The following is a 12071-nucleotide window of genomic DNA, read 5'->3' as shown; positions in this document are numbered from 1 at the left end:
ATAACCCATCTGCTTTCAGAGATGTTGGCATGCAGTCAGGCCATTCTTAACTCTCTAGGCTAAATATTAGTAGCATCAAGACCTATCTTTATGTAACAGTACTGGCTTACTGCCTGTTGATGTAATTAGAGGGGTACAGGGAAAACCCTTACCTTATATTTACATCTGAGTGTGAATATCTGGTTTATTAGATCCTTTCCAATGAAATAGTTACCTGAAAGGATGGCTCGTCAGGAAGTGGGGAGAAGAGGGGAGAGTTGGATCCAGAACATGGAGAAGTAGTGCTTGGAGAAGTCAACCTCAAGGGCCTAGATTGGAATGCTAAGAAAGAAGGCAGCAGAAGGCAAATTTAGGAAGTTGCCTTTTAATTCCTTTGCTTTATGATGAAACTTGTACTTTTAATATTATTCTTAAACCAAATAAACCTTTTTCAACAGATATAAAGGACAGAATAATAAAAACCAAAAAGCTCATGTGACCACATTAATGAATGGGCTAACTGCCAAAACTTGAGAGATAAATTGCTTCATCTTCCAAGTATTTTATTTGAATAATCTTACAAGTATTTTATTTGAATAAAACCAGTGTAATGGCCATTAAAATGATTTGAAATATAATGATCACTCTGAAAGGAAGTTACAGCATCATTGTATTTATAGAAGAGGAAGTAGCAAAGGTGCACATTTGGAAGTGAACAGAACATTGTAAAATCAACCCACATTAAATACCATAAAAATAAGTAGAGTCAAAATGCAGCATTATTTACACATGATTAAAAAGGAAAAGGGAAACATTAAACTTTTGTATAAAGTATGGATTTTGACCTGCTATGTTTCTAAGTTAGCAAAAAGCCTTAGAGTTTGTATAAAATGATTGTGTGTCCTAACCCCACCCACCACTAGATCAAGACACTGAAACTGAGAATGAGTCCTTCCTCATTTTACGGCTTTATTCTGGATATCCCTCTAAAAAGAGACCAAAATGATTGTGGAGCTGACTCATACCTATACAGTAAGCAATTACAAAGTACCATAGTCACATAACAACAAAAGCCAAGAGAAATATACTATAATTGTTTCACTTTTCAACTGCTGATGTTATGTACATTACAAATAAGCATGGTTGTGCATTCATGAGTTGACTGTACTAACCTCTGTAAAATTTTAGGAATGAGCACATTCTAGTATATGGATACTTCCTTGTCTTACAAAGTAAAAGCAAGCATTTTCTATTTTTAAATTTTTATTTCTGTGTAAAACAAAGAACTCCTGGAGGTCAAACAAGGAAGAGATAACACCAAGTTTAAAGCACTATTAAGTCATGAAACAAAGAATCTGAGGTAGAGGTCAAGCAATATAATCCACAACCTTTTTAGGGGAGTATTTATTCCCAGCAACCATCACAAATCTCTAGTAAGATCTAATTTTTTAAAGAAAGTTTCAAGTTCCAAAAAATTAATAATCCACTCTCTGAAATCAAGATGTAAAACTATGACCAACAGAAGATACACATAAACTTTTGTCATGTTAACAGAGTAAATGGTTTTACTAAAAGCTGCTGACATTTCTATCAGTAGTAACCATACGGAGGCCGCTGGTTATAACCATAGTGTCCATACTGGTGGGGATAATAAGGTTCTTGTCTGTGCTGCGGGTAATTGTTACCCCAGGATCGTCCATGCCACTGATTGGATCGATTGTCACTTGGCCACCCCCGTCTGCTATCCCTACCTCTAAAGTGTCTGTTATCTTGCAACCTACAACAACAAAACAAAAAGATTTTTATATTTCCCTTTTAAAAAAACACATGACAAATCTACCCCAGTGCATTTTCTCAATCCAATACCTGGTAAACAAGAAAGTAAAAACCATTTTTCTCTAAAGAACGTTACAGCACCAGTTATTCAAAACTTTCCTAAGATTTAAATCATTTTTCCAGTATTATACTGGATACACTTTGCAGAGAAATAGGCAAACTACAACAGCAAAACCAAAACAATAGGATAGTTCTGAATCAAACGGAAATCTATTCAATTGTACAAAAGCAGTATGGTAATTTATTCCTTTTATCTATTTTGAATTATTAAATAGAAGTAATTTCCATGGTATAAACTTCCTTCTAAAGTAAAACCAAAAACACTACCTTCTTTATGGAATTTAACACAAAGTTTTGCAGAAGACTCTAGGTTTTGCAAGTATGTTTCCAAAGAAAATAAAATATTAGTCCACAGAAACAACATTTTTAAAAAAACAATGAAACACACACACAACTGAACAGCAAGGAAAAAATATATGGTGCCGACAAAATACTAAAGCCAATATTTATCAGCCACTTACTCTGTGCAGGCACTGTTACTAGGCACCAAGTATACCATACCAAACAAAAACATTGGTCCTTGCCCTCACTGGCCTTATGGGCTAGCAGATTAAAGCTATCCTCTCCCAGATCAGCCAGCTGCATTTATTCTTCTGGAGTAATACATACCGATTGCCTCTATTTCTTTGGTTCCCACCAGCTCTGCTATTCCATTCCTCAACAATTGGAGGGGACTCCGGAGGGCGTTTCAGGTATTCCTGGTATTCTTTGTCATCTTCTGTGAATCTACTGGCAAACATCTCTTCAAAATTTGGAACAGCTTCAGAAGTGTCAGTCATTCTGAAATTCTGTACAGTTTTTAATATCTATTAGAATTTTGTTTTAAAAGAACACTATCTTAAATAAAACCAAGAGCTGGTTCTTTGAAAAGATAAACAAAATTGACAAACCTTTAGCTAGACTCACCAAGAAAAAGAGAGAAGGCACAAATAAGTAAAATCAGAAATGAAAGAGGAGAAGTTACAACAGACACCTCAGAAATACAAAAGATTCTAAGAGAATACTATGAAAAGCTATATGCCAACCAATTCGACAATCTGGAAGAAATGGATAAATTCTTAGAATCATACAACCTTCCAAAACTGGATCAAGAAGAAGTAGAGAATTTGAATAGACCAATCACCAGGAAGGAGATCGAAACAGTAATCAAAAACCTCCCCAAAAATAAAAGTCCAGGACCACACGGCTTCCCTGCTGAATTCTACCAAACATTCAAAGAAGACTTAATACCTATCCTTCTTAAACTCTTCCAAAACATTGAGGAGGGGGGGAAGCTCCCTAACTCATTCTACAAAGCCGACATTACCCTGATACCAAAACCAGACAAGGACAACACAAAAAAAGAAAATTACAGGCCAATATCACTGATGAACATCGATGCAAAAATCCTCAACAAAATACTAGCAAATCACATACAACAATACGTTAAAAAGATTATACACCATGATCAAGTGGGATTTATTCCAGGGATGCAGGGATGGTTCAACATTCGCAAATCAATGAACGTAATACACCACATTAACAAAATGAACAATAAAAATCACATGATCATCTCAATAGATGCAGAGAAAGCATTTGACAAGATACAGCATCCATTTATGATAAAAACTCTGAATAAAATGGGGATAGAAGGAAAGGACCTCAACATAATAAAGACCATATATGACAAACCCACAGCTAATATCATCCTTAATGGTGAAAAACTGAAAGCTATCCCTCTAAGAACAGGAACCAGACAAGGATGCCCACTGTCACCACTCCTATTTAACATAGTACTGGAAGTCCTAGCCAGAGCAATCAGGCAAGAGAAAGAAATAAAAGGGATCCAAATTGGAAAGGAAGAAGTGAAACTGTCACTATTTGCAGATGACATGATTTTATATATAGAAAACCCTAAAGAATCCACCAAAACTCTTTTAGAAGTAATAAACGAATACGGCAAAGTTGCAGGATACAAAATCAACATACAAAAATCAGTTGCATTTCTATACACTAACAATGAAGTAGCAGAAAGAGAAATTAAGAATACAGCCCCATTTACAACTGTAACAAAAAGAATAAAATAGCTAGGAATAAACTTAACCAAAGAGGTGAAAGATCTGTACACCAAAAACTATAAAACATTGCTGAAAGAAATTGAAGAAGACACAAAGAAATGGACAGATATTCCATGCTCTTGGATTGGAAGAATTAACATAGTTAAGACGTCCATACTTCCTAAAGCAATCTATAGATTCAATGCAATCCCCATCAAAGTTCCAACAACATTTTTCACAGCAATAGAACAAAGAATCCTAAAATTTATATGGAACAACAAAAGACCCCGAATAGCTAAAGGAATCCTGAAAAAAAAGAACAAAGCTGGAGGTATCAAACTCCTTGATTTCAAAATATACTACAAAGCAATAGTAACCAAAACAGCATGGTACTGGCACAAAAACAGACACACAGATCAATGGAATAGAATCGAAAGCCCAGAAATAAACCCGCACATCTATGGACAGCTCATCTTTGACAAAGGAGCCAAGAACATACAATGGAGAAAAGAAAGTCTCTTCAACAAATGGTGTTGGGAAAACTGGATAGCCACGTGCAAAAAAATGAAAGTAGACCCTTACCTTACACCATACACAAAAATTAACTCAAAATGGTTAAAGACTTGAATGTAAGACCTGAAACTGTGAAACTTCTAACACCATGTCTGACCGGGCAAGAGAAACAATAGAAAAAATAAACAAATGGGACTACATCAAACTAAAAAGCTTCTGCACAGCAAAGGAAACCATCAACAAAATGAAAAGACAACCTAACAATTGGGAGAAGATATTTGCAAACCATACATCTGATAAGGGCTTAATCTCCAAAATATATAAAGAACTCATGCATCTCAACAACAAAAAAACTACCAACCCAATTAAAAAATGGGCAAAAGACCTGCACAGACATTTCTCCAAAGAAGACATACAGATGGCCAACAGACACATGAAAAGATGTTCAACATCATTAACTATCAGGGAAATGCAAATCAAAACTACGATGAGGGGAGCCGGCCTGGTGGCACAAGCGGTTAAGTGCGAGCGCTCCACTGCGGGGGCCTTGGGTTCGCCAGTTCGGATCCCGGTTGCGCACTGACGCACTGCTTGGCAAGCCATGCTGTGGCGGCATCCCATATAAAGTAGAGGAAGATGGGCACGGATGTTAGCCCAGGGCCAGTCTTCCTCAGCAAAAAAAGGAGGAGGATTGGCAGATGTTAGCACAGAGCTGATCTCCCCACAAAAAAAACAAACAAACAAACAAAAAAACTACGATGAGATATCACCTCACGCCCGTCAGAATGGCTATAATTAACAAGACAGGGAACAACATGTGTTGGAGAGGATGTGGAGAGAAGGGAACTCTCATCCACTGCTGGTGGGAGCGGAAACCGGTGCAGCCACTATGGAAAACAGTATGGAGATTCCTCAAAAAATCAAGGATAGAACTACCATATATAGCTACCATACCCAGCTATTCCACTGCTGGGTATTTATCCAAAGAACTTGAAAACACCAATGCATACAGATACATCATCTCTGTGTTCATTGCAGCATTATTCACAATAGCCAAGACTTGGAAGCAACCTAAGTGCCCATCAAGGGACCAATGGATAAAGAAGATGTGGTATATATACACAATGGAATACTACTCAGCCATAAGAAACAATGAAATCCACCCATTTGTGACAACATGGATGGATATTGAGGGTATTACGCAAAGTGAAATAAGTCAGAGGGAGAAAGTCAAATACCGTATAATTTCCTTCATTAAGTAGTAGATAATAACAACAATAAACAAACACATAGAGACAGAGATTGGATTGGTGGTTACCAGAGGGGAAGGGGGGAGGGAGGAGGGTGAAAGGGATAATTCGGCACATGTTTGTGGTGATGGGTTGTAATTGGTATCTGAGTGGTGAACATGATGTAATCTATGCAGAAATAGAAGTATAATGATGTACACCTGAAATTTATACAATGTTATAAACCAATGTTACTGCAATAAACAAAAATTAAAAAAAAAAAAAAAAAAAGAACACTATCTTACCAGGCAGTGAAAAACCATGAAGTGAACAATTTTAGGGAGGGTATTCATAAAAGTCTTTGTGTACTCTCTTTTTCTTTTTTTAATTTTTTTTTTAAACCTTATTTATTAATTTTTCCCCTAAAGCCCCAGTAGATAGCTGTATGTCATAGTTGCACATCCTTCTAGTTGCTGTATGTGGGACGCGGCCTCAGCATGGCCGGAGAAGCGGTGCGTCGGTGCGTCGGTGCGTGCCCGGGATCCCAACCCGGGCCGCCAGCAGCGGAGCACGCGCACCCAACCGCTAAGCCACGGGGCCGGCCCAGTCTTTGTGTACTCTTAAGATAGATTTTAGACATTCAATTCAGTACTTCTTGATTTCTACTATAGAGGCATTGTGCTAACTAGGAGCCTGGGATACAAAGATAAACAACATATCACGGACCCTGCCCCCAAAGAGCTCTCAGTCTGGTAGAAGAGACAGATATGGTGTAAATATAAACCGAGAAGCAGTGAATGGTAGGAAATGAAGCCGGAAAAGTAGGCAGGGGTCAAATTGTGATAAACTTTGTATTCAATGCAAACAACTTTGCACTTTTTCTGGTAGGAAATTGGTTGTGATAGGTGGTTTAAGCAGAGAAGTCTAAGAGCATATTTACTATTTAGAAGGATCATTTTTCTAACAGGGTAGAGAACAGATTAGTGAGATTAGACTAAAGGCAGATTACTGCAATAATGTAGGTGACACGCTGAGGGCTTCATCTGAGACAGTGACTGCGAGAATAGTGTTAAAAGAATTCCAGGAGGAATTAGTCACTGACTAGACGTTGCGAGGAGATGGGGGTGGATAAAGGAAAACTCCCATGCTTCTGGCCAAAGAATTGGACAGGTTATGGTGCCACAGGAACTACAGGAAGAAGGGTGGGGGAGAGGACACACATTGAGTTTGAAGTTAGCTATGGTACATACATTCACATGTAGAGTCAGTTCACAGTTAACTAGTATTTGGGACTGAGAACTAGGCTGAAGATGAATATGGGAGACGTTAGCAATTTTGTTGGTGGTTAATGCTGTCAGAATGGATGAGATTCCTCAGGAAGGCTGTGGAATAAGAAGAGTATCAAGAAACAGAATCTTGGAGAATATCAACATATAAAGAAGTTGAAAATAAAGAAGGGATAAGAGAAGAACACACACATAGATAAGAACCAGAAGAGATTATCATAGAAGGCTAGAAAATAAAGAATGAATGGCCATCAGTACTTAATGGTACAGTGATAGAAAGAACCAAGAAGAGAAAATTAATTGGATTTAGCCATTAAGAGGTGATTATTTTAGAGTAGTAGGGATTGAGGCAGGACTGCAATTAATTGAGGAGTAACTGGAAGGTAAAGAAGTAGAAATCTACCCTGCTCACAGACTAAGTTTTCAAGAAGCCTGGCTGAAAACAGGAGAAAAAAGGGCAGTAACTAAGGGATTACTGGAAGATTATCTCTTATTGTTCTCAGAATAAAATACTTAAGGCTGTTTATAGGGGGAAAAAAAGAGCCAATAAGAAAGAGAAAGACTGAAAATACAGGAGAGACACGACAATAGAAAGGTATTTAAAAACACAGCTACTAACGTCTAGGTAACTACTTTATACTGGTATCCAAGGTATTCTTATTCTAGATTCCGTGACAAATGAAAAATAACCACTATAGATACTGTCTAATGGCTCTAAAAACTGAAATCTGTATTAGCTGGGTTTTCCGGGCCAATTATGGATTCACTCAAGTAGTATTTCTTCACCCACATTCTCAGAGAGCTCTCTACCTCTAAGAAAAGATTTGGCTTAGGCTGAAGAAAGTCTAATCCTTGAGAAACTAGGGGACAAAGAGTTCACATCTTTTAATCTTCACCCAAGACCTAGAAGCCAGCCCTAGCAGTATTCTGTAGGTAGCCCCCACTTCCCAGTCTTCCTTGACCAAATACTGGTCAGTATTTGCATCCCCTACCTTTCCTAACCCAAACCCTATCTTTCTGCTCTTTGCCTCAAGACTCCTAAAAGCTGTTTTATGGTTTGGGGTATATGTGCTATCATGCTAAAACTTTAAAACCAAATCTCTCCGTCTTATCTGACACCCTGAAATTATTGTTCTTCCTGTATTACTTCAACTTATAATAAAAAGTTTCTAACAAAGAGATATGGTATTGGAAGACAGCTTCTTCATTAGCTTGTCTTTCCTCCAAATCCCTCAAAACATATGCAAATATTTTAACATAATGCTACCCTCATCCCAACAAAATTAAACCAAGATTGTTGTTTGGATGCATGAAGTAATACCCAGAGGTTTTACCTTTCAGGCTACTGCTCTCTTAGAGAGTATGCCTTATTCAATACCAGACTTTCAATGTGTCTGGGATTGGCAAACTGATCTCAAATTCTTAAATCCAAGGTATGATTTAAAATAAATTCAGCTAATTAAAACCCTGCCTGAATTTCTATAAGAATCACAGAAATCACCAGAAAGATGACCCACATCTAACCAGATGGGCAGTAAAAATCATAAAGAGAGGCAAGTGTGCTACTCTATTTTTATGTTCTCCCACGACCCCCTCCCACAAGCAAACAAATATCACCTTTATCATTACTCATGAGAATGAAATTTAAATAGAATTTTAATTGATCCAAGCTTCACTTACCCCAGGGATTTGAGGCAGCTGTACTGTTTAACGTTTAGGTTGTTTCGATCTGTGAGAGAAAAAAAAAAAAACTTGACTTCCTTGAAGGAAACCCTGAAAAGGTGCGCGGGGTTGGGGGGGTCGGGCATCAGGGCCTTAGTCAACGAAGGGGTTGGATTACAAGTGCTCTAAAGACTTGCAAAGCCAATTGGAAAGAGCTAGAAGATGCTACAAGACCTGTCCTCTGGGCCGTCAAACCCAGTACGCTAGTTCAAGCATGAGTAACAGCTTCACAAGGTATGTGCTTTTCCGTTGAAAACAATGGTACAGCCGTTCAAATCTGTACTCGAACATTACTAGCTTCCTTACCACAAATAAAACCACGTACACCTCGGGCTGCGACCAGCCCTGGGAATGGCTACCCGTAGTGGGGTTCCGCGGCCCAGGGAGGGGGCTGACAGACGAAAATGCTCACCAAAAGCCACTGCGTCTTTCATCCTCTCACAGCCCACCAGGGTTCGTCTACCGAGGCTCTGACAGATTCGCTCCCTTCCGAAGCACCGTCGAACCCGAGACGCGAGGGTAATTAGAGGCCGCGAGGGGTCAGCGGCTTCCGGACTCGCGCAAGAGCCTAACCTGGAACCGCACAGCCCGAGGATGCCTCGCCGGCCACTCCGCTCGGGCCGCCCCGCCCCTCCTCCCCGTCGGCCCCAATGGGCGACTCACCCGCCAAGAGCTGTGTCTATCCGGCTCTGGCCGAGCTCCGCCGGCCAGACACGCAGGAGAACCCACCTCTGGCCCACCACACGATCAGACGATCAGCACGCCGCTCCAGCTCTCCCAGATAACGGAGCCGCTTCGGCCAGACTCGGAAGACCACCTGACTTCCGCTTCCGGCAGGCAAAAGCAGAGGCGGGTCTGTCAAGTCGCGCGATATCTAAGGCTCGCCGTGTGGATTTTTCCCAGGCCTTCGAACGCTGGTGCGACGCACAGAGCTCAACGAGCGTGGTCACGTGGCGGGCTGCAGGCAACGAAGCGCTTTCAGCCGGCCTGGCGGTGTAGTAAGCGGGGTTGGCTGGGAGACGGTGACGGGCCGGGACGGAATTTCTGGAGATAGCAGAGCAGAGTGGGAAAGGCTACTTCCGGCCGCCTGCACCCGAGTCTGTGCAGCACGCGAAGCGAGCGCAGCCACGCGTGGATTGCTTCAGCCAGGCGACACCTTTCATTCCTGTGGGGGCGAGGCTCGGCAGTGAGAACTCTGTAGTCCGTTTTGTACGTGTTTTTGTTGAAACTCACCCCCCCTCTGCTCCAGTTTAAGTCATCAGTACCCGGCTGCCGCCAAGAGTCTTGGCCATTTCTTCTTGGATTTTCTGCAGCTGTATAAACGCTGAATATTACAAACCTAACTTGCCCCCCACCCTCCGCCAAATTGCTTTCCAGACTCTGCATCTCTTTTTGTTGATGTTACCACCAGTTTCCAGCTTGGAAACATTGATGTCTATATTTGGTGCCATTTATTTCTTTTACTTGCTCCCATCAGTTGACTAGTTCTGTCCCTTCTACCTCTGCATTAATTCTGGCATCCATCCTCTCTCCTTACCCACTGCCTCCACCTAATCAAAGTTCTCCTTATTGTCCCCTGAGCGTGGACATGCACTGCCTGTCTCAGTGATGCCCGTCATCCGGCGTCACTCCACTACCAGCCCAGCTTACAGATAGCTGCTATGGTTTACTCAATCTTTAAGCACAGCTCTGATTGAAAATCTTCGTTGGCTCCCTGTTGCCTGTAGATTAAAGGCCAAATTTATGAACTTGGATTCAAAACTCTAACTTTATTTTATGCTGTCCCCCTTTCATTCTCCCTTTGTCCATGGCAAACCAGACCATGTGAAGCACCTCCTGGGTGAACTATTCATTACCTTTCTAAAGATTGCTCCTGTCTCTTTCTGCTTGGAATACTCTTCCCTCTCCATCTTCTCAAGAGGTTGAAATTCTACCCATTCTTTAAAGCCAAACGAAGTGACATCTCCATCTAGAAATAATTTTTCTTTCTACTGACTGTCCATCATACTTTCTGAACCATTCTTTGTGTATTTATTCAGTTATTACCACTTTCTAATTTGAACTAAAATTATTTATGTACACGTCTTCCCCCTATTAGACATAAACAGACCTTTATCTGATTCATTTCTACACTCTGGAGTGGGCAACATCCTGCTTTGTATAAAGTAAGCACTCAGTAAATGTGGAATGAATGATGGAACTATGAATGTTCCAAGCCATGTTTTAGAAACATTAACCTAACAAAAGTGTATAGGATCGTATGGATGGGGAGACATGATAGTCTTGATGTTGGATAGTAAAGATGAAAGTGGAAAGACCAAGGTTACAATAATTGAATAGTACTATCCTTAGTGACTGAGAGGATGATGGGAGAAAACGCTTAGGAAGAATCAGGGAAGATTCCAATTCTTTAAGCCTGGGAAATTGGGACTGAAAAGGGATAGCTATAGGGTGAGCTGGTTTTAAAGCAAAAATGAGCTCAGACCTCAAAAATATTTGTAGAATTTGAGATGGTAGTGAAATATCCAAAAGAAAAATGTTAGGGGTTAGGAGTACAGGACTAAAGCTGAGGAAAGGGAGGCTATGCCTAAATATGTAAATGTGTGAGTCATCCATGAAGAAACAACAGTTGAAATAATCAGTGTATATGATCTTTCCAAAGGAGAAAGTATTTATAGAGAAGAGCAGAAGGCCAAGGCCTACGCCTCAGGAAATACCCATATTTGGGAGGCAGGAGTAGGAAATATAAACTTGAAGAGGAGATTAGAATAAATACATGGGTAGCAATGTAAGAGTTGAAAAACTCAGAAAAATGCTTCCCCACCTGGTATCAGGAGTCAGGGAGGATATTTGGAAAAAGGAGTGTTGTTGAAGGCCGGCTTGCTGGTTTCCTTGTGATTTAATTATGGCATTAGTTCTAGGTGATGAGGACTTACAGACAAAAGAGTATATTTCTTTTCTTTCAATTCGTAAATAGCACTTAGGAGCTCCTAGGTTTCTGAGAGTTTCTGTGAAGAATTCTGAGTATTCCAGCCAATTTTCAAATGAAACTATTTATGCCTATAATGTTTTTTCATATTCTGATATCAGTTATTATATCTCACTTTCTGGCATCATTAGGAAATAATCTGTTCCATGAAAGGGAATTTTCTAGTTAACTGACACTTAGCCTTTAAGCACCAAAATGTTTTCATTGGAACCACTTTTGATGGAAATGTACATAAAATGTAGTACTTACTTCTCTGCAGTAACCAGAGTATATGGGCCGTAATTGAATCTTTGCTTGGCAACTCAAAGTCGTCATTATGGCATCAATTATTATATTCTGCTGCATAGTAATGTCCTTGGGCCTATTGATATTCATGGAAAAGACTGCCTTTTATTAGTTGATTTTGCTGGCTCTGTTATTA

General features: G+C 40.0%; 1 protein-coding gene across 3 annotated transcripts; it reads right to left on the bottom strand.

Moving 5' to 3' along the window:
* Positions 1–483: 483 nt before the first annotated feature.
* Positions 484–9474, bottom strand: RAMAC (RNA guanine-7 methyltransferase activating subunit). Of its 3 annotated transcripts, XM_087429021.1 has the most exons (5): positions 9325–9459; positions 9074–9234; positions 8620–8668; positions 2485–2663; positions 484–1756 (listed from the first exon to the last, which is right to left on the bottom strand). In XM_087429021.1, exons 4-5 carry the CDS (start codon positions 2652–2654, stop codon positions 1570–1572), a joined length of 357 nt encoding a protein of 118 aa, XP_087285147.1. In that variant the 5' UTR covers positions 2655–2663; positions 8620–8668; positions 9074–9234; positions 9325–9459; the 3' UTR covers positions 484–1569. The 3 variants fall into 3 exon arrangements, with proteins under 3 accessions (XP_087285147.1, XP_087285148.1, XP_004432045.1); XM_087429022.1 differs by lacking the exon at positions 9074–9234 and having other exon boundaries at positions 9391–9474; XM_004431988.3 differs by lacking the exon at positions 9074–9234 and having other exon boundaries at positions 9325–9473.
* Between the last annotated feature and the right edge of the window lie 2597 nt (positions 9475–12071).

Source organism: Ceratotherium simum, chromosome 3 (assembly GCF_057802395.1).
Source record: "Ceratotherium simum simum isolate JZ-2026a chromosome 3, ASM5780239v1, whole genome shotgun sequence".
In the NCBI taxonomy this organism is placed as follows: Eukaryota; Metazoa; Chordata; class Mammalia; order Perissodactyla; family Rhinocerotidae; genus Ceratotherium; species Ceratotherium simum.
This window is presented reverse-complemented; position numbering and strand designations above follow the sequence as displayed.

Bases quoted from the DNA above. Each gene is read 5' to 3' on its own strand.
- RAMAC (XM_087429022.1), bottom strand. From the start codon at position 2,654: ATGACTGACACTTCTGAAGCTGTTCCAAATTTTGAAGAGATGTTTGCC. The intron at 1,757-2,484 runs GTATGTATTACT...TTGTTGTTGTAG, and splicing joins CAAAGAAATAGAGGCAATCG to GTTGCAAGATAACAGACACT.